Source organism: Natrix helvetica, assembly GCF_964273705.1.
Source record: "Natrix helvetica genome assembly, chromosome: 8".
NCBI classification, from domain to species: Eukaryota; Metazoa; Chordata; class Lepidosauria; order Squamata; family Natricidae; genus Natrix; species Natrix helvetica.
In genome coordinates, this window is record NC_138559.1 from 2767315 (window position 1) to 2790444 (window position 23130).

General features: G+C 42.0%; 1 protein-coding gene across 2 annotated transcripts in view; it reads right to left on the bottom strand.

The window, feature by feature from the left end:
- ASTL (astacin like metalloendopeptidase) overlaps window positions 1-23130 on the bottom strand; it is a 37786-nt gene that overhangs the window by 10169 nt on the left and 4487 nt on the right. The window contains exons 2-8 of one of the 2 annotated variants that reach the window (XM_081960931.1): window positions 22191-22304; window positions 20408-20469; window positions 17396-17486; window positions 15665-15782; window positions 14869-15050; window positions 13212-13293; window positions 225-370 (exon numbers count right to left, since the gene is read on the bottom strand). In XM_081960931.1, the coding sequence (XP_081817057.1) occupies window positions 225-370; window positions 13212-13293; window positions 14869-15050; window positions 15665-15782; window positions 17396-17486; window positions 20408-20469; window positions 22191-22304 (795 nt within the window). The remainder of the gene's footprint in view (window positions 1-224; window positions 371-13211; window positions 13294-14868; window positions 15051-15664; window positions 15783-17395; window positions 17487-20407; window positions 20470-22190; window positions 22305-23130) is intronic. The other variant, XM_081960932.1, reaches the window with a different exon arrangement.

Sequence of the window (23130 nt, forward strand, 5' to 3'; positions counted from 1 at the left end):
GAAAGGTTATTTTGTTATAGGAACAGTCCCTCTTTCTCAAGCACCTGCTGCGGTGACCTTGATTTGTTTCCGTGCTCTCACGATCTCTGCATACATTCTCCAGATTCCATTTTCCCCTTCCCTCCCCCCCAGTTCATTGGCAAGTTATAAAGCATTAAGGTTAGAAAGAAGGAAAGTAATTCACACAAGCTCTTGTCAAGAACTTGACTCATTTTGAGCATTACCTGGCTGGACTGCCACCTGAGAACATTTGTAGAGTTTGTTGATTTTTGCAATGTCCGAAACACTCAGGTTCCATCTTTGGCCAAGGTATGCCGAAGGACTGGAAAGTGGGATGATGGTTGGTAAGCCAGTCATACTGAAGGCATTCCTAAAAAGGGTGAGAAGATGATGTAGCTCAAACATCTCTTTTGTAATAGATCAAGTGAGAGCAGGACAAGAAGCAATGGGTGGAAGATCATTAAAGAGAGATCCATCCTAGAACTTGCTGTGGCCTGCCAGTGGCCAGCAGAGCTGGCACCAGATTCGGACCGCGAGGAGGTTGGGGAGGAACATGAGCCAGTCCTGGAGTTTGGGGAAGACTTCTCCATGTATAGGATGTACCCACCGAGTGGAATATTCTTCCCAGCATGACCTCCATTAAAGTAAAAAAGTGCAAAACATTAAAAACACTGCTCATGGACTTCCAGTGGCACTGTAGGCGTTGAAGGATGTTCCTTTGGGAACACCAGCCTCGTGATCACGTTTAATCTGCTAGAACAGCGTAAATCAGCTGTCAAGTGGCTTGAAAACTCTCCCCTCCGGAAAAGAAGGGGAGAAGAGCAGTCAGGCAAGGGTAGAGCTCCCCATAGACCCCCAGGAGCAGTTCTGGGGCTCGAAGGGTGAGAGCCCCCCGGCAGCCCGACAAGGCTCTGCATCTTGGGACGCTTCTGCTGCAGCAGAAACAAAATGCCATGACCACCCCTGCAATCAATGTTTTAATCTACAATTGAATAAGAAGCAGGCAGAGCAAAGACAGGAGCGATTATAATTGCAAGTATAAACTTTAACTCAGATGCAGTATCACTTCCTTCTGTGAAGACTGAGGAGAACAAAGGGTAATAAAGATGGCGTCTGCAAGTCAAAGGGTGTGATCAAAGCGAAACTTAAAAGGAAAGTATTTGTTAAGTGTTTGTTAAGCTGTTAAAAGACTCAAGAGCTCAAGATTAAAAAAAACAGTTTTGGTTTACTAATGAGCTATAAGATTTAACAAGTTTGGGGATTAAGTGGACTTTTTGGACTCAATAATTTGCTTGTTGGAAAGTATGATTTGAATATTCGGAAATGCCTTCAAAACAAATCAAAATAAGTGCCTCTAAGAATGCTGGAAGTCACCTGGTCCTGGCACCTAAATTGCTGTCTTTATTATCTTTAGCGGATACACAAACAGTGACATTTGAAACTCTCCAAGGTACTTTAAAAGCACAAGCCTCGTTTTTGCAAGAAAAAATCACATCTGCCCTTAAAAATGTGTCTGATGAAATGTCTGAAATTAAGGACTTAATTCAAACCCGCAATCAACAAATAAGAGAGGATATAGTGGATGTGTTTAAGGGTTGTTTGCTTTTGTAACATCATTGGACGACAGGGTGGAAGAAATTACTCAGTCTAATGTGAATTTGGAGAATAAAGTTGATGAGATTCAAATCAAGATTGAAAAATCAGAGGCAGAAGTTACAATGATACAATACAGAGCGATGGAATTTGCTTTGAGAATAAGAGGCCTGAAAGAAGATAACCAAGAAAATTTGAAAGAAATCTTTGCAGAAGCTTTCGCTCAGTTAAGTGGTGAACCAAAAGCAGAATATGATTGGCAGATTGAAAAAAATTATCGTGTTAATTCATGGATTGTCAGACAGAGACAACTATCAAGAGATATTGTAATCTATTTTGTTACTAGGAAAACAAGGAATGGAATATTACAAGCGACTTACGAAAGCAAACTACAGGTGGCAGGACAGGAGGTGGCAGTACTGAAGGAAATTCCTTTTAAAATATTGAGATCCAGAAAGGATTATGCATTCCTAGTTGATGAACTTAGAAATCGCCAGATACAGTATAGATGGGAGGCCCCAGCCGGATTGGTGGTGAATTATTTAGAAGAAAGATATCGTCTTAATTCAGTTTGGAAGGCAAAAGATTTTTACAGTAATGTACTAAAGGCTGGATACTCACCATCCCCAGGATAAATCCAAAAGAAGAATCAGAAAAATAACAGGATGTGAAATAGTAAAAAAGGTTATCCACTTAGGACTCTATATTACAATTTTAAATGGGAGATTACATAAGTATAATTATGACCACTATGGCACAAAATATAGGTAGAGATGGATAAATGGATGAACTTACAATAGTTTTTGCTGGGAAGGATAATAGTAGTAAAATGAAAGTCTTGTTTAAGTTTTTATTTTTTCTTTAAATGATGCCAAGATTTTTTAAAAAAGGGGGAAAAGATGCAAATATGGAAGAATGGTGGAAAGGTATTGATAATTTTGTCTAATAATGATAAGAATATGGGAAAAGATTTGGGTAAGAAATGAAAAATTTATGCAAGATTAAAACTTGATAGAGAGTTTTTATAAGATGTTTTATAGACGGTCTTTAAATCTTAAAAAGTTAGCTTGTGTGTATCCCAATTTATAATTTAAATGTTGGAAATGTGATTGTGTTGATGCTATGTATTTTTATGTATGGTGGATTTGTAAAGAAGCTAAAGCATTTTGGATAAAAATATGGTGGATTATTTAAAATATTCTCAAAAAGAGGATAAAGTTCACTCTTCAGTTGCTTTTGCTAGGTATAATTACAGACTGTACAATTATAGAGACTAATTTGATTCTGAATTTGATAATGGCGACAAGATTGCTGGAAGAAGGAAGAATTGCTTACTATTCAAGATTGGACGTTAAAAGTAGTTAATTTAGCAGAGACGGCTAAAATGTCAGCATATTGGAAAGACTATTCAGAGGAGAAACACAAGTTGGAATGGAGAAGATGGATTGACTATATTCAAATAAACATTGGACTAAGGAACTTCAATTAGCTTATGAATGAATAAGGAATGTTATAGTTTATCCAAATTTAGCTTAATAAAAGGGGAGTTAAAATACAAGAGGGAGGTAAGATGTTATAGTTAATTAGCTTATGTTAGTGTATGATTGTTAAATGTTTATACCCTTTATTTTGCTCTGGGAAGTTGGGGGGAGGGAGAGTTGGAGGGGTGGCAGGGTTGGGATGGAGGGAGGGAAGGGGAAGGGGAAATATCTGTAAATTCTATTAAAACTTTTCAATAAAAAAACACTGCTCATAATAATATGTCAATCTTCTCTACTTTTTTTAAAAGGGAAAATGTTACAGTCATTTGCATTCCTAATGCTTTCCATGAATCGCTCCTAATTTCTGTAATAATGAAGATGAATTAGCCCCAAAGTTATTTTTTTAAGTGCACACTCCTTTGTTTAAATGTCATATTATCTGAAACCCCAGTGTAGCCTTTTCAAATGCAAATTCCTCATTTTAAAGTGGCATGGTACCTTTTAAAAAAAAAAGACATTCTAAGAGGGAATAAGTTGGGTGAGACTTTTAGTCATCTCAGGAACCTGTTGAGGAAAAAGAACCTCTAAATTTGCCTTTCAACATCCCTCTTCTGGGTATCTCTTGATCAAAATATATCCCCTTTCCAGAGAGTTAAAATAGCTAAATCTCTTCCTTGATTGGGTCCTTGAGTAACATGCACCTAACAAGACAGCAATAGCCCTTAGACTTATATACTGCTTCACAGTGCTTTACAGCCCTCTCTAAGCAGTTTATAGAGTCAGCCTATTGTTTCCCAACAATCTGGGTCCTCATTTGACCAACCTTGGAAGGATGGAAGGCTGAATCAAAGATCAAACTCCTAGCAATGGGCAGGGTCAACCTGCAATACTGCAATTCTAACCACTGCGGAACCAGGAAGGAGAAGGAGAAAGGGGAAGGGAGGGAGGGAGGAAGGAAGTGTTGGAAGAAATGTCCTTCTGGGTTCGGCTCCAAGTGGGGAAAAAGACACTGGAGACATGGAGGCTGCTTGGAAAGATGGTTTAATGGTGGACAGGACCACATGGCTTGAGCCCTGAACAGCAAAGGTGATCACATGCTTCAATGTTGGTGGAGAAGAGAAGGGAAGGGAAGAGAAGAGAAGGGAAGAGAGGGAGAAGAGCAGACCAGAAGAAGGGCTTGCAGGGATTTTTATAATCTGTTCTGCCCCACCTATCTGTTTCCTGTTCCTGTGTAAGAAATGTATTCTGATTGGTTGCCAGACTCACATGGGCCCATGCAGGGGCAACCCTCTAGGCTGTTTTGAATCCAGGTTTGATTGAGTTTAGATGCCATGTGGTCAGTTGAGTAAAAGGCAATATTATCCTGCCTTCATTGCCATCCCCCCTGGAGCTGAAGGGGAGAACTCTTTATTATGTAAAGTGGACTAGCTTGGCCTTCTTAATGGCCCATTGATAAAGTGGGGATGGGCTGGAAGCTGTAGGAATTTACTCTGTGTTTAAAATGTGTTTCTCCCTTTTTCACATCCAGGAAAATATAATATTCTGCCTTATCAATATTTCCTAGGATATTTCATTTTTCTGGGAGAGGGCTAGGTGATAACTTCCTACAATCCCTCCTTTTTTTTTTCAAAAAAATGTGAGTGGAACGCACATGTTTTTGACAAAAGATAAAATTGGTCAGATCAGGGAAACTTAATTTTTCTGATGGAAAGGCATTGAAAGAGACAGCAGAAGGATCCCTTCAGTGGCTCCCAGAGAGCTTTCAACCATGAAGGTCTTAGCAACCAGGGCACAATTTCTGGAAAGAAATTTACAATATCCAATTTACCATGCCAATTATTTTCAGGTGTTTGATATCACTTTCTGTGAGCTTCCAGACTACAAGCAAGCAGAAGTCCCAAAAAAACTTCACAGCCATTGAAGGATTCTTCCTTTTAAAGAAGTACAGGCTGCCCATTTCCAAGGGATTTCTTTAACTTGCCCTGGCTCCTATTTTAGTGAGGCCAAATTGAGTTTAGCTAGTGTGCAATACAAGCTATTTAGTATTTTTTTTTAAAGTTACACACAATGAGCCCAGGGACTCCTATCAGAGACCACCAGTGCAACATGTCCTGCTTTACTGGGCAACATCATTTTTTTTTGGGGGGGGGGGGGAGTCACTGTCAGGGTTTGAGTTTTTGAAGATCCTTTCTGCTACTCTTCAAGTGGGGGAATTGCCTGAGGGGAACTGACCCTCCCCCATGGGATTAAAAGGGAGATATCTGCTTTTGTGCAAGGGCAAAATCAACCTAGGAAAAGCTTTGTGGAGTTAAGTCAAGGAGATAGTTTCAATCTAATTCTGAATGGGGACTCTCTCTCTCTCCCTCTCTCTTTGTGTGTGTGTGTGTGTGTGTGTGTGTGTGTCTGCTTCAAAATACAGAAAATACAGATATTTTGGATAAATTTCCCTCCCACCAGCCAGAAATCTAAGGTGTTCGGAACTTGCTGTGCTAGCCATTCTCAAATACAATTCTTACATGAATACATTAAACTGATTACAATATAAATGAGACAGGAAAGAAGACCTTACAATTTCTGTGAAGGAGGCAAAGAAACAAAACTTTACAATCAGTTTCCACCCTCCCCCATAGTCTTTACAGCTGCCTTCTGGGGATAGAAGAGAGTCTTTTGGTCTTTACTTCTTCATCTCCTTCAGGGTTCTTTCATGTCTGCTGGATGGTACTAGGCTTGGCTTGCTGGTAAGAGTGGTCAGTCAGTCTTGGCAGTCTGTCCCAGGCTTGGCTAAGTTTTTTTTCCTCATGTCAGGTTTTATCAGGAGGCAATCACCAGCAGCAAATTGAGAGTTATGGTTTGAGCTAGCAGTCCTTTGTTTCTGAGGTAAAAAAAAAGAGGAGAGGCCAAGAATACAGTTCTTTACAGACATATCTTTAGTCTCATGTTGTGGAATATCACCCATTCTGTCCAAGTGTGGAAATCCAAACATTATTTCAGGAAGTAGACGATGTAAATTTCATGGAACATGACATTCCCACTGCCTGTATGATTGAAACACTTTTGCAGTAAGATGAGTAAATTTCCAAGACGGACAACAACTTGTGTTGCAAACAAACAAACAAATAAAATATCATAGGGTAGAGCACCTTGACTCATAAGCGTTTAAAAATGCACTCAGGTGTAAAAGAGGGAGGGAAGAAAAACAGCTTTAAAAAAAATTGCAATTAAAAAAAAGGTACTTTGAGTCAACACTCCAAAATATCAAATTCCATTCAGATGGAAGCAAATTCTCATTAAGTATGTTAAAACATTTACAAGTGTAAGCAAAATATCTCAAAATCATTCCTTTTTATAGGTTTAATTAAGCATTTTAAACCTCAAAAATTTCAAGAAAAAAAAAATCAAAATTGTATTCAGAGCAAAGAAATGTAACTGCATAATTTTATATGCAGATAAAAGATCACAATAGTGAAAGGTAAGCGGGAGCAGATCACCCATTTACTCCAAATTTCTCAGAAGAGAGGGGAAAAAAATGTGGTTAAAGTGAGGAGAAAAAATTTAGCCTCCTTTACTGACCCAAAAGGAAGGAGGGAAAGAAGGAGGGGAGGGAAAGAAGGAGGGGGGGAATGCCCAGAGGCATTCACAGGTATCACTGGGGCGTTTCATACACACACTCATGGTAAAAATGAGCAGACACTCATTCTCCCCGCCTTTCCTACTTCCCTCCAAAGAATGACCCAGAAGGAAGATTGGGGGGGGGGGGGGATTCACACAGGCAATCACGTGGTTCTCTGGATCCATTCACTTATCACTCCCTGGGGCATGAGGGACACATACTCACATTCATATTGCAATCAGACCTTCGTGCTTGCTCATGCCAAACAATCATAGGTATTTCAGGAAGCTTTTTTTTCACAAGCCACCAAGCTTCATTTTCTTTTATTAGAGGATCTCACCTTCCCTCCAGGTCTGGAAATGATCACACACACACACATACATACACAAATACCATTAAACAACACTTTCAGGCCTGGGGGAGGTGCACACCTAGATGCACACCTAAGAATTTCTTAACAGACATTACATCAAATTAATCAAGTCCAATTACCTAGGTCTTCCATTCAGACAGGCTTTACCTTATTACCTGCTAAATTTCTTACTTTTGCTTGAAGTGACCTGGCTGTTCTATCTCCTTAAGCACTAGATAGTTAATGCCTGTCTCTGCCCTGGGGTGTTCGTTTCTAATTTGGACCTGCCAGCTGTGCTGGCTAATTTTTAAAGATCCAAATTCTATCTTGATATCCCAGCACGCGCTGGCATTTTTAAATATCAAGGTGTATAGAAACAATGTACAGAGATGTTTGTCCACACATTGTTTGCATTCAGCCAGGGTTCTAGGTTGGCGCTCCCAGCACACGCTGGCATATTTTTAAAGATCCAAGATGTATGGAGACTTTCATTAACACATCATTTGCATCTGGGTGGGGCCCTTGATTCATCTGATGGTGGCCAGAAAATCAGCAAATTTGTTGACAAAATCTAAATCAAAACTGCCTTCTGGAGGCCAGGTTTTTACTTTAGGACTAATAGAGTAGGTTGGTCAGAAAAATGTGCAAAGGGTTTTTTACTCAGGTTGAAGGCAAACCTTTAGTAGGAATTTCCTTCATTTCATACATGCACACACAAGGCAACACTCTCCTCCTCCCCCCAAAAGGAAAAAAAAATCTATACTCACCTGAAGAGTACAATCTTCTAGGGCTGAAAAACATGAGAACAAGGTTCCCTCCCCCACAGAAAAGGCATTGTTGGAGGATTAGAGGTAAGGGAGGGGCGTGGGGGGGGGGGTAGATAGCTTGCAGGCAGAGTTTGAAAAAAATAAAACCATCAGTTACTCAGCAGATAAACAGATAAACATTATGGGGATATCACAGATGAGAAATGGGGTCTGGATTCACATGCTCCAGGAAAGAAATGAACAGGTAAAATCATTTAGACACACAATAAATGCAATGCAAGGATGAAACTTTCCTTGCAAATGAGCTTAAAACATTTCCTGGGTTGTTACTTTAAGGTATAGGGAAGGAAGGAAGGAAAAAAAAATCTTTACTCTGTTTCTGCTGGCCAGAACAGACACAAAATAAAGACCCCTCCCAGTTTCAGTTAGTTTTCTAGGCCCAACAAACTGAGCAAAGGCAATTTCTGCCAGTTTACTCCTTTCTTTGAACCTTCTTTGAACATTTTAAAATTCTTGTCTTTTGGATTGGAGACATCTTAGTTACAATTACCTTGAGGGTGCACAAAGACTTAGACATACACACACAGACAAAGAGGAAACAACAAAACTCATGAGGAGATAACAAAACTCATTCCCGCCATGAATCTCAGTTAAATTGGGGAAGGCACAAATCTTAAAAAAAACAAAAACCACGTGGTTGCATAGAAGACAGAGAAAGAGACAGACAAGAGAAAAAAGAAACATTTCAACATTTCCCTTTTCTTTTAAGTACCTTTATGTAGCCAAATTAGTTTCCCTTTCAGCAAAGCCCATTTCTCACACAATTTCCTTGCTCTCACCCAAAATCTTGGCATCTAAGGAAATCTCCGAGGGCACTTCTGGCCACCCACGAGCTAACGCTTCCCATGACCCTTTACATGCAGGGCTCACTTTGGCCTAGCCGGGTGCCACCTGCCGTAAGTTTTCGGACATAAAAAAATTCCGGGAAGGACTTCGATTCCCTCAACGAAGTATTCGGCCCCTTTCCTCGTAGGGAATTCTGCTAAGGTTTTCCAGATCCAAAAAGGTGATCTGGGGAGGACCTCTGCCCCTCTGCAGTTAGTACTAGCACCTCCTTCTCTCTTTACACACAATGGGCCTTTGCTTTTTTTCACAGGACAAAAGCAACAACAACAGCAAAATTCATTCACTTTTCCATCCATTTTCACACACACTCTCCTTTCCCTAACAGAAGGTCCATGCTCTGGCCTGACCCTAATGCTTTCCAGGCTCTCTTGGTAAAACACACAGAGGAACCAGGATCCAGCTGTGATTGGGAGAAAGATTTCATCACTCACACACATGCAGGCATACACACATTTCCACGCTTTGCCATGCTTTAACATTAAATTTTAGAGAATTAAAATTTAGAGGTACTCACCTTCTTTCCAGGCAGCCTTTGAGCTCAAACTCAAAACCCCTTTAAAGCCTAGATCCAAATGGTTAAGGCCAAGATAAAGTCCACCCACAGACTCAATGGGGTCTGTGCCGGCATGGGAGGCTTACCTGGGCCATATCCATTTGTTAGGCTAGCTTGGAGTCCCATCTGTGGGTCGCCAATTGTTGGAAGAAATGTCCTTCTGGGTTCGGCTCCAAGTGGGGAAAAAGACACTGGAGACATGGAGGCTGCTTGGAAAGATGGTTTAATGGTGGACAGGACCACATGGCTTGAGCCCTGAACAGCAAAGGTGATCACATGCTTCAATGTTGGTGGAGAAGAGAAGGGAAGGGAAGAGAAGAGAAGGGAAGAGAGGGAGAAGAGCAGACCAGAAGAAGGGCTTGCAGGGATTTTTATAATCTGTTCTGCCCCACCTATCTGTTTCCTGTTCCTGTGTAAGAAATGTATTCTGATTGGTTGCCAGACTCACATGGGCCCATGCAGGGGCAACCCTCTAGGCTGTTTTGAATCCAGGTTTGATTGAGTTTAGATGCCATGTGGTCAGTTGAGTAAAAGGCAATATTATCCTGCCTTCATTCCCATCCCCCCTGGAGCTGAAGGGGAGAACTCTTTATTATGTAAAGTGGACTAGCTTGGCCTTCTTAATGGCCCATTGATAAAGTGGGGATGGGCTGGAAGCTGTAGGAATTTACTCTGTGTTTAAAATGTGTTTCTCCCTTTTTCACATCCAGGAAAATATAATATTCTGCCTTATCAATATTTCCTAGGATATTTCATTTTTCTGGGAGAGGGCTAGGTGATAACTTCCTACAGAAGGAAGGAAGGAAAAAAGAAAATGGCAATAGTCCTTAGACTTATATACTGCTTTACAGTGCTTTACAGCCATCTCTAAGCTCCTTACAGAGTCAGCCTCTTCCCCCAACAATCTGGGTCCTCATTTTACTCACTTTGGAAGGATGGAAGGCTGAGTCAACCTTGAGACCAAACACAGGTGAGAGCCTATTTACGGACCTACCTTGTGGCATTAAGAGTGGCCAAGCGTCAATATTGCGCCGCTCTTATTGCGTCTGCAGATAACCGCCCTGCCGCCCTGTTTCGGGTGACCCGCTCCTTCCTTTTACAGAGGCCGCAGGAAGCCCCCTTGCAGGGTAGAGCAGAGGAATTTGAGGAATATCTGCAGGACAAAATTGCTCAGATCCGTAGCGAGTGGGTCCCCTTCAGTGGTCTAGAAGGGACGCCGGAGGCGAGTCTTGAAGGACCATTCTGGGAGGAGTTTGACTCTGTTACTGCCGATGATATGGACAGGTTGCGTGGGTGACTGCGAGCCACTACATGTTTATTGGACCCGTGTCCCTCCTGGCTTATACTGGCATCCTGGGAGGTCACACGAGGCTGGCTCCAGGAGTTAGTCAACGCCTCCTTGAGAGAGGGGTTCTTGCCGGCCGTCTTAAAAGAGGCGGTGGTGAGGCCCCTACTCAAGAAGCCTTCCCTGGACCCAGCTATATTAGCTAACTATCGTCCTGTCTCCAACCTTTGCTTTTTGGCGAAGGTTGTAGAGAGTGTGGTGGCACAACAGTTCCCACGCCACTTGGAGGAAATTGATTATCTAGACCCGCGCCAGTCCGGTTTCCGGCCCGGCCACAGCACAGAGACGGCTTTGGTCGCGTTGGTGGATGATCTCTGGAGGGCCAGAGATGGGGGTTGCTCCTCCATCTTGGTCCTATTAGACCTCTCAGCTGCTTTTGATACCATCGACCATGGTATCCTATTGCATCGTCTAGAGGGGTTGGGGGTGAGGGGCACCGTTTTGCAGTGGTTCTCCTCCTACCTCTCTGGCCGAGCGCAATGTGTGCTGACAGGGGGGCAGAGGTCGACCCTGAGGCCGCTCACTTGTGGGGTGCCGCAGGGGTCGGTCCTCTCGCCCCTCCTGTTCAACACATATATGAAGCCGCTGGGTGAGATCATTCGGGGTTTTGGGGTCGAGTACCATCTGTACGCTGACGACACTCAGCTGTACATCTCTACCCCGAACCACCCCAACGATGCCGTCAAAGTGATGTCCCGGTGTCTGGAGGCCGTACGGGTCTGGATGGGAAGTAACAGACTCAAGCTCAACCCCTCCAAGACGGCTGTGGTTACCGGCGCCCCGGTTCAACCAGTGGGTTCCATCACTGGCCATCAGGGGCGAACAGCTGGCCCCCGTGGAGCGGGCACGCAATTTGGGCGTCCTCCTAGATGCCCGGCTGTCAATGGATGACCATGTGACAGCCGTGGCAAGGGGGGCGTTCCACCAGGTTCGCCTGGTGCGCCAATTGTGTCCCCTATTGGACCGGAACGCCCTTCACACAGTCACCCATGCGCTTGTGACGTCCCGACTGGACTATTGTAATGCTGTCTACATGGGGCTTCCCTTGAGATCCACCTGAAGGCTGCAGTTGGTCCAGAATGTGGCCGCGTGGGCAATTATGGGAGGTACTAGGTACTCTCATGCAACACCTCTCCTGCGCGGGCTGCACTGGCTACCTGTGGCTTTTCGGGTGCGTTTCAAGGTGTTGACTATCATCTTTAAAGCGCTCCATGGCACAGGACCTAGGTATTTGCGGGATCGCATCCTGCCCCATACATCCCTGCGGCCGATTCGCTCTCACAGGGAGGGACTCCTCCGGGTGCCGTCCACTAGGCAGTGCCAGCGGGCGACGCCCAGGAGTAGGGCCTTCTCTGTGATGGGCCCGACCCTCTGGAATGACCTCCCCCCCGATATTAGAATAACCACCGATCTCCGCTCCTTCCGCAAGAAACTTAAGACCCACCTGTTCAACTTAGCCTGTATTTTAAATTTTTAGGGGTAGGTTTTTAGGCTGTTTTTAATTTTTATTATACTGTACAGCCTAGTATTTAATTTGATTTTAGGGGTATCTAAGAGTATTTAATTTTGTATATTGTTTTTTATTTTGTTGTCTGTACACCGCCCCGAGTCCCTTCGGGGAGAGGGGGCGGTCTATAAATTTAATAGATGAAATGAAATGAATGAATGAGACGGTCAGGATCAAACTATGGGCAGTGGGCAGAATTAGCCTGCAATACGGCATTCTAACCACTAAGAGGGAGGGAGGGAGGGAGGGAGGGAGGGAGGGAGGGAGGAAGGAAGGAAGGAATAGCATTTGGACTTATACACTGCTTCACAGTGCTTTACAGCCCTCTCTAAGTGGTTTACAGAGTCAGCCTCTTGCTCCCAACAATTTGGGTCCTCATTTTAGCGACCTCGGAAGGATGCAAGGCTGAGTCAACCTTGAACCTGTCAGGATCCAACTCCTGACCGTGAGCAGTGAATTAGCCTGCAATACTGCATTCTAACCACTGCGCCACCTGGCCTCCTATAAGGCAACATTTGTAGGGATTGAGAGCAACCGTAGCAATGCAACATCTCAGAAAATATTCTTGTAAAAATAAGAGGTGCTATTCCTACAAAAAGACCAGTCATTTTTCCCGGCAAGGCAGCTTGAATACAGAATGAATGAATAAGTAACTATTACAGGGCACAGCCCACCAAGCATATCAAAACACAGACAAAACCATATAAATAATACAATACACTCCAGTAATCTACACACAATAGCCAACCCATAAATCACCCCCAAATTTAACTGCCATTAACTTAACTTTAACTTTTATTTAATTTATAAACCGCGCCCTCTCCCAGAAGGGACTCGGGGCGGTGTACAGTCATATTAAAACACAAAATAAATACATAAATATAGATAAATATAGATTTACAGTACAGTATAGGTTCTGTAGGGTATCATGCAAGATTAATGTGTTATTTTAGGACTTTGATTGCCAAAAAGCATTTCCTACATATAAAAGAGAGGTGGATTGCTCCCAATTTGGCCCGGATCAGGCCAACCGGTAGTAGCGGTGGAGGGAGGCTCCAGTGGGTGGTCATATGAATAAATAAACACATTTTCCATACCTCCCATAATGCATGATGGAGGAATAGTCATAATCGTCCAGCATGTTGGTGTTCCAGTTCTTGATGAAGTTAATTTCAAAGCCTGAAAAATCAACAAGGGCATTTTTAATCATCTAGGAGTCAACTTGGCAGACAACCAGCAACTGAGATTCAAAGACAATTTTTAAAAAATAGGTGCAAATTAGGCAAAATTTAAACACAGGGATGGATAAGTTTTCCATTGCATCTAGAACTACCTTCTCATAGCTGGTGCTTACATAAACCTATAATTGTACTGGACTACAATAATGTGTACCGTGTTTCCCCCAAAATAAGACAGGGTGTTATTTTCATTTTATCCTCCAAAATAAGCGCTTGGCCTTATTTTGGGAGAGGTTTTATTATTTTTGAGGTAGAGGAGGCGGTGAGCTGTGTGGCAATATTTTCACGGAGGGCTTATTTTAGAGCATGCGCTCAAAAACCGACTGGGCTTATTATCTGGGGAGATGTTATTTTGGGGGAAACAGCATTTTGAACCGTCAAACTGCTGACCTTTCTGATCAACAAACTCAGCATCTTAGCCACTGAGCCACTGCTTTACTTGTCCCGGCTTCTGCCAACCTAGCAGTTCAAAAGCACATAAAAATGCAAGTAGGAAAATAGGGACCACCTTTGGTGGGAAGGTAATGGCGTTCCGTGCGCCTTCAGCATTTAGTCATACCGGCCACATGACCACGGAGACGTCTTCAGACAGCGCTGGCTCTTTGGCTTTGAAACGGAGATGAGCACCGCACCCCAGAGTCGGGAACGACTTGCACATATGTGCGAGGGGAACCTTTACCTTTTTATAATAACGTGTAGACATAATTTTTAAATTGCAGTTTTAATTTTAACCTAACTTTCATGGATCTTATCTTAAATTTGAGAGGTTCCTAAGGGGGGGGGTGTCCCAAAGGTGCTTTTTTTCAAGAGGCAACTGGACTTTCTGGTTTTTCTTTGAAGACGTTTCACTTCTCATTCAAGAAGCTTCTTCAGGAGAGGACTGGTCTAGAACTAAGGAGAAATTTCCTAACAGTGAGAACAATTAATCAGTGAAATGACTTGCCCTCAGAAGTTGTGGGTGCTCCATCATTGGAGGCTTTCAAGAAGAGATTGGACAGCCATTCGTCTGAAATGGGATAGGGTCTTCTGCTTGAGCAGGGGGTTGGACTAGAAGACCTCCAAGGTCCCTTCCAGCTCTGTTATTCTGTTAAGCCTATCCCAACTGGATAGGATAGGATAGAATGGAATAGAATAAAAAATATAGAGAGAAGAGAAGAGAAGATGTATAGAGAATAGACTAGATGAGGAAAGGAGAGTAGAATAGGATAGGATAAACAGGATAAAAACAGAACTGAACAGAATATAGAGTAGAATAGAGTAGAGTGGAGTAGAGTAGGAAGAGAAGAGAAGAGAAGAGAAGAGAAGAGAAGAGAAGAGAAGAGAAGAGAAGAGAAGAGAAGGAGAAGGACCTTGGAGCTCTTCTAGTCCAGCCTCCTGCTCAAGCAGGAGACCCCATACCATTCCAGATAAGGGACTGCCCAGTCTCTTTGGATAGTTGATGGGGAGATCCTTTGCAAGCCAGGCCAAAGCCCTTCCTCTAACCCAATGTGGTTTGGAGAGCGGCCCCATCTCTTACCAGTCAAGATTTCATTCCAGGAAATGCTGATGTATTTGTCTCGGTCAGCCCTGGAGTGCTCGTGCCAGAATCCCAGGACATGCATCAGCTCATGCAACACCACTCCTTTGCCCCTCTTCAGGCAGTCTGGAGCCAGAGACAGCACCTGCATGCCTCCGATGCGCCCCGCGCTGGAGAAGCAGCTGGGAAAACGAAGCATTGAGATGTTGCATTGCAGATTAGATGGAGCTAATGCCCAGAGCAAAACAGGCTCCTCTTTAAATAAAAATGACTCGGCCATTTGCCATACTATGCATACAGTAGACTTATGGTAAACGGGCCATTAAGCTGTCTGAGAGCTCAAGCAAGATGCAAAGTTTAAAACACACACCTCCAAAGCAGTAGAAGAAGTCAAGAACAGTTTCTTTAAATAGATCATCATTTCTCTCACTTATGATCATTGCAGCATCCCCCAATTCATACTTAGGAGGGTTGCAGTGTCCAGGTGTCTTTTTCCCCTCTTGGAACCAAACCCAGGAGGACATTTCTTCCAACACTATTTCCTAAAAGTATTTGTGCCCAGGCAACACACTATTTAATTGAAAATGGAATTTTTAGGTGTTATTTTTTAAAAAAACGTGGGGGGGGGGGAGAGAAAAAAAAGAATTGGATTTCAACTGAGGGAGGCCGTCTGAAAAAGCCCCCCTTGGGGTGATCAGTTCATGAAAGAAGAAGTCTACCATTGTGCAGGAAGAAGCAAGATTTGAGACAGGAAGCCAATGAGCTTCCGCCAGGTGCCTCCTCGGTTATTACTCACCCAGACAGAGGGACGATGGAGATGAAGTCCCTCTGGTAGGAATAAGGGACAAACTGGATGCAAGTGAATCTTGCAAAGTCTTCAAATGCTTCCTTGATGATCTTCACACTCTGTCTGCCTGGAATAGACAATTCAAAATTGGGTGGGGGGGGAGAGAAAACACTTTCCCCAATTCGTAGAAAGGATGAAGGAGAAATTAAGGAGGGGGGAGGGAGGGAGGAAGAAAGGGAGGGAGGGAAGGGAGGGAAGGAGGGAAGGGAGGGAGGGGAGGAAGGGAGGAAAGAGAGAGAGAAGGGAGAGAGGGAGGAAGTAAAAAGGGAGGGAGAGAGAGAGAGGGAGGGAAGGAAGAAAAGAAAGAAAAGAGAGAGAAAGAGATAGAAAGGAAGGAAAGAAAGAAAGAAAGAAGGAAGGAAAGAAAGAGGAAGGAAAGAAGGAAAGAAAGAAAGAGATAGGAAGGAAAGAAAGAAAGAAAGAAAGAAAGAAAGAAAGAAAGAAAGAAAGAAAAAAAGAAAATAAGAAGGAAGGAAGGAAGGAAGGAAGGAAGGAAGGAAGGAAGGAAGGAAGGAAGGAAAGAGACAGGAAGGAAGGAAAGAAGGAAGGAAAGAAGGGAAGAAAAACAGAGTGCTACATATACCACCTTGAACTCCTTAGGGAAAGGTGAAATCTAAATCAAAGAAACACAGAAATAAACAGGACATTCAAACTAAGTTTCCAAATTATCTTCATGTTCAGCTGCCACCTGAACTGGGACCACGAGACTTAGACCCCATTCAAATGGCCACTCGTTAGATGGATTCGATCCAACCAAGAATCCTGGTTTAAGTTCCTGGCTAGAGATCTCCCAGTTGAAAAAGCAAACCATAGGAGTCCAGAAGCAGTGGACAAACACCACGGCAGTGGAACCTCTGGACTTTGCAATGATTTATTTTGCCATTAAAATTACCGGAAGAAGAAGAATGCCCTTGTTTGTTTTCATGTCACCAAAGTTTTCAGAATAACAGAATCACAGTCGGAAGGGATCTTGTAGGTCACCTTTTAACTCTCATCCTTCCAAAAGATGGATGCGTGCTATTGTTTCTTTTCATCTGTGGGAAGTTAAAACCCACCCCTCTCCCTGAAAAATGAAATATCCTGGGAAATATTGAAAAAGCAGAATATTATATTTTCTCTGGATAAGAAATGGAAAAACAGGTTTTTAAGCAGGAAGCAGACTCACTCTCAATAGCCCCCACCTTTGTCAATAGGCCATTAAAAAGCCTGTGTCAGTCTATTCTACATAACAAAGACCTCCCCCCTTCAGCTCCAGGGTGATGATGGGATTAAAGCATGATAGTATTAGCCCTTTGCCCATCTCACCACAGGGCACCTGGGAAGAAGCAATACTCAACCAAACCTGGACTCAAAGCACAGCCTAGAGAGTTGCCCCTGTACGGCCCTATGGGAGTCTGACACCCAATCAGAGTATAAGATCAAGATCAAAGGCCAGAGAGGGCAGAAAACCAGGGACTTTCAGCATCCCTGTTTCTTCTTCTTCTTCACCCAACATCTGGAAGCATCTGATCCCCCTTTTCTGTTCAGGAGCTCAAGCCACGTGATCCTGACCACCATTAAACCATCTTTCCAAAGCAGCCTCCGTGTTTCCAGTGTCTTTTCCCCCACTTGGAACTGAACCCAGAAGGACGTTTCTTTCAACACATCCATGTAGAAGTTTTTCCAGCGTTTGCTGCTTACCGTATTTATAGGAGATGATGTAGGGAATTTGGACAGTGCCTTTCCTCTTCGGCCACCTCGGACTGGCAGGGGAGAAACTCCTGAAGGGGCTCTAATAATAATAATAAACAATCCATTCTGCCATTTGATAAGTTCCAATTTGTATAGCCAATTTGTATAGGGTTAGGGATAGGAAAAGGAAAGGAGAGGAGGAAGGAAGGAAGTAGAGAATGGAGGGAGGGTGAAAAGAAAAAATAGAGTGGTGATAATATGAAATAGGTGTATGGGGTGGTAAGAAAAGCAACCCAGAATGTATTTTTTTAACTTTTTATATGGAAAAACAAATACGTAAATGATAACCATAAATAAGAACAATAACTATGTGAATGTATACCTGTAACTAAAAGAATAAAAATAAAAACTTTTTAAAAAGAGAGAGGAGAAAGGAGAGGAAAAGAAGAAAGGGGAAAGGAGAGTAAAAAAGGGAGGGGAAGTAAGAGTAGGAGAGAGGGTAGGGAAGGGAAGAAGAGGGGAGAAGTGGGGGAAAGGGAAGTAGAGAAGGGAAAGGAGAGGAGGAAAGAAGAAAGGAGAGTTAAGGAGAGGAGGGAGGGAAGGAGAGAAGGAAGGAAGGAAGGATTGTTGTAAAATAAGGCAGGTGTATGGGATGGTTGTTAGATATTAGCATATACTGCTGTAAGTCTCCACTTAGGTCCACCACTAGGGCGGGAACAAGGGGTTGTTCTGATTGGACGGGAGGTGTACCCGATCCCTATAAAAGGGGAGCTATTAGACCCCAAGTCAAGTTGGATCACTACTACTATTAATAAAGAGCTGTTGTTGTCACTATCGTCTGGAGTCTGTTCTCTCGTTGCCCGAATCTAACAATGGTAGAAAAGCAATCTCAATTATAGCTTTGTATAGCCAAGAAAATATACCAGAAGAAGGAAGAGGAGAGGAGAAAGGAGAGGGAAAGGAGAAATGGAAAAGGAGAGAAAGAAATGGAGAGAGGAGTAGAGAGAAAGGAAAGAAGAGGAGAGGAGAAAGGAGAGGGAAAGAAGAAAGGGAAAAGGAGAGGAAGAAAGGGAGGGGAAGTAAGAGTAGGAGAGAGGGTAGGGAAGGGAAGAAGAGGGGAAGAGTAGGGGAGAGGAAGGGGAAGGAGCGAAGGAGAGGACGAAAGAAGAAAGGAGTGAAGGAGAGAAGAAAGGAGGGAAGAAAGGAAGAAGAAGAAGATTGTTGTGAAATAAGATCGGTGTATGGGATGTTAGAAAAGCAATCTCGATTATATTTTTAACTTAGGGGGAGGAAAAATTGTTATAAATGTTAAAGGATAACACATATTATTAATAATAGTTATGAGAGTGTTTATTTGTGAATGGATGTATGAGAAATAAAAATAAAAAACTTTAAAAAAATATATGAGAAGACAGTACTAAACAATATTTGAAAAAAGCTGGTCTAATCAAAATAGCCGATATAATGAGAATGTTGTTAAACAAAAGAATAACAATAATAAATATGACAGAGATAATTAAGGAAAAAAACCCCAATTAAACTCCTGGTCCAGATGGACTTCCCGCAGAACTTACAAAATTATACAAGAACCGCTAGGACCTTTACTCCTGGAGGTCTACAAAGACGCACTTAGGGGCTGAACTACCTATATATCTTGGTCAGAAGCATATATCTGATGAATGCCAAAAGAAGAGACAGATCACCAACAGATTAAAAAACTATACACCAATATCACTATTAAATTGTTGATTACAAAATATTCACCTCCATAATCTCAGAAAGACTAAAAAGATTTTTTAAATTAATTTATACACCCGGACCAGAGTGGTTTTTTTTTAACCCAAAAGACAGTTGAAAAATATGAGAATTATCACAAATGTCTACTACGAAGCACACCCCAAAAAATAATTAGCATTGATTTTCTTAGATGCACAAAAAGTGTTTGATAATATGAGTTGGCAGTTTATGATGCTACAATCAAAAAATATGAATTTTGGAGAGAAATTCATAAAGATGGTCCGAACAATATATTCCAGTCAAATGGCAAGGGGGATAATAAATGGAGAAACAACAGAAAAATTCAACATACCGTATTTTTTGGAGTATAAGACACACCTTCCCCCCCCCCCAAAGAGGGTCAAAATTTGGGTGCATCTTATACTCTGAATGTAGCTTTTGGGAAGCTATTTTTCAGCCCTAATGCTAAAGCTTCACTCGATAGCACCTCATTAGGGTTGAAAAAAAAGCTTAGAATAATTTTACTGCAGCATACTGTTGGAACAATTTCTCCAGCTGGGGGAAGCTTACTATGAAAGATTTGAAGACTGCCTTAAGAGGTACTTCTTTTGTCCAGTTTCTATTTTGGGGAGATAATCCTCTCAAGGGCAAGGCAGAGAGTTCCTATCTGAGTTTTCTCAATGGTTTCCTTCAGGCAAGGGCTTGAGCTGGTTTATTGATTCAGCTTTGTTACATTTTATGAGGTGTGAATTGCTTTTGGCTGAATGCCCAGACATCTAGTTAAATTTATTAAGATTTTTCCCTGCTTCCTGGGGAAAGGAAAGAAAGTGGCAAAAAGTGTCATGTTATTATCCTATTGTGTTTGCTTGCTTTCCGGGTGCTATGGAAATAAAAATGAATACCTGCTTGGCAGAATCTTTTTTTCCTATTTTCCTCCCCCAAAACTAAAGTGCGTCTTATACTCCAAAAAATACGGTAAATAAGGGCGTAAGACAAGGCTGCCCCCTATTGCCTCTGCTATTCATACTAACCCTAGAAGTTTTACTTAGATAGAAGTTCAAATTCACCTGTTTTTAAGAGGCCTTTCAGGACCATCTAATAGCAACATTAACAAGAAAACAGAGTCAGAAGAAGATCTTGGAGGTCTTCTAGTCCAGCCCCCTGCTCAAGCAAGGGGCACTACACCATTCTGGACAAATGGTTGTCCAAACTCTTTTCTTTTTGTTGTTGTTGTACTTGCCTATCTGCTGGAGATCCCCGTCCCTCTAGCATTTCTTGACTTACCAACTTGATGATATCGCCTTCAAGCAGGAAACTGTGCTCAGGTGCCCCTAATGGAATCAGTCCTGGGAACAGAACGTGGGAATGGAGTTAAAGACAAACTGGGCCACGTCTGAAACTCGGGAAACATAATTACTCCTAGCTTGGCTACTCAGGGGACCTCAAAATGTATAAATATTGTAATTAACCCATGCAGAAAAAAAGGGAAAGTTTGAATTTTCTTTTTTCTTTAAAAAAAATCTATTAGTGCTCTGATCCTCGTCACAGATGCATTGATTATCTTTTCTTTTTTTAAGTACTTTCAAACAATATTAAGGAATAGAATAGAAAATAGAATAGAACAGAGAAGAGAATACAGAATACAGAATAGAATGGGACCTTGGAGGTCTTCTAGTCCAGCCCTCTGCTCAAGCAGGAGAACCTATCCCATTTTAGACAAGCGACTGTCCAGTCTTTTCTTAAAAACCTCCAGTGATGGTGGAGCAGGGGCACCCACGATTTTTGGTGGCAAGCTGTTCCACTGATTAATTGTCCTCACTATTAGGAAGTTTCTCCTTCATATAGAGTGGGGATCTTAATATTAGCAGTGGATCTGGGAAGAAAGCATTTATTGTATAGCAAACAATTTCCTACAACTTCCCACATTTTTATATTGCACTGCTCAACTGCAGATGTAGATGCCCAATACTATGATGGCCAAAGGTATTCACCAATTGCACAAAAACATTAATTAGAGATGCTTTTTATTGTCTTCATTTTTTCTTTTTTTCCCAACAGCATATTCTCACAGTGCTGCTTAATCTGGATGGATATTAACTGACCCAGGGTGACTGTAATATTATATTTATCCATTTTATTATCTTCTTTGTTTCCCCTTTTATTGGTGTTGTTACTATTATTCTTCTTTCTATTGCTTTGCAAGTACTATAATAAAGATATTTGAGTGATTTGATGATTATTAACATTAATATTTTAAAGCGTAATAATTAGGATTGACAATACTTATTTCTTTTATTGAAAACTCAATGGATTAAACTAATTAAACATTCGAGTGCTAATCATTTGTCATCAACATTGTAGAAATATCATGGTACTGAACTAATACAATGTACAAAGCAAGTTTTACAGCAGTATAATTAGAACAGAAAAGAAAGTGGAATAGAAAATGGAAAGGAATAGAGAAGAGAGATGATGGAATTGAGAATAGAATGGAATGGAATGAAATAAGGAATAGAATGGAATGGAATGGAATAAGGAATAGAATAGAACAGAACAGAAGAGAATAAGGAAGAAAAGAGAAGAAAAGAGAAGAGAATAAGGAATAGACTAGAAGAGAAGAGAATAAGGGAATAGAGCAGAACAGAGCAGAATAGAATAAGGAAGAGAAGAGAAGAGAATAAGAATAGAATAAGTAATAGAATAGAAAGAAGAGAATAGAATAGAACAGAAGAGAAGAGAAAAGAAAAAAGGAATAGAATAGAATAGAATAGAATAGAATAGAATAGAATAAGGAATAGAAGAGAAGAGAAGAGTACATTGGCCATGTATAATTGGACAGAAGGAATTTGTCTTTGGTGCAGAAGCTCTCCATGTACATACAAACAATGAAGTGATATAATCATAAGATACCAGTAGTAGAAGGTAGTAGAAAAGATGAGAAGGGTGATAGCACTACAGCCCTACAACACCATGGGTAAAATACCCTTAGACACAAGACAGGACTGTGCTAATTAGGTGTTCAGAGGAGTGGTTAATATATATTTTATGAAAGGACCGTAAGTTCTACCTTGGTTGATGTCAAGGATGTCATCCCGAGGAGCCGCCTCCTTCTCCTCCTCCAGGTCAGAATCTGGAGTGGGCGCTACTTGGAAGGTATCTCCACGGTCATGCACGGGCTGGGCTGGACCAAGAGAAGAGGCCGGGGGGGGGGGGAGAAATTCAGCCATCCTGTCTAACTGCCTGCCGAGCGCAGGTACCCAACGAAGCCTTTCCTGCTTCTGTCTGATCGCATCAACTCCTTGGTCCTTGGCCCAGTGGACCAACCTGCTAGAGTAGTGTTTCTCAACCTTGGCCCGGCTGAAGATGCGTGGACTTCAACTCCCAGAATCCCCAGCCACCTTTGCCACACACATCTTCAAGCAGTCAAGGTTGGGAATGGAATAAAGAATAGAATAAAGAATGGTATGGTATGGTGTGGTATGGTATGGTATGGAATGGAATGGTATAGAGTAGAGTAGAGTAGAGTAGAGTAGAGAGGTTGGGGATGGAAAGGAATGGAATGGCATAGAATAGAATGGAATAGATATTTGAATGAAGAGTAGAGTAGAGTAGAGCAGAGCAGAGCAGAGTAGAGAGATTGGGAATGGAATAGAATAGAATATGGAAAGAATGGAATAGAATAGGATAGGATATGATTGGATAGGATATTGGAATGAAGAGTAGAGTAGAGTAGAGTAGAGTAGAGTAGAGTAGAGTAGAGTGGTTGGGAATGGAATGGAATGGAATAGAATAGAATAGAATATGGAATATGGAAAGAATGGAATAGAATGGAATGGAATGGAATATAGATTGGAATGAAGAATAGAATAGAGTAGAGTAGAGAGGTTGGGGGTGGAATGGAATGGAATAAAATAGAATAGAATAGAATGAGCTGGAGGGGACCTTGGAGGTCTTCTAATCCAGCCCCTGCTCAAGCAGGAGAACCTATATTATTTCATATAAGTGGC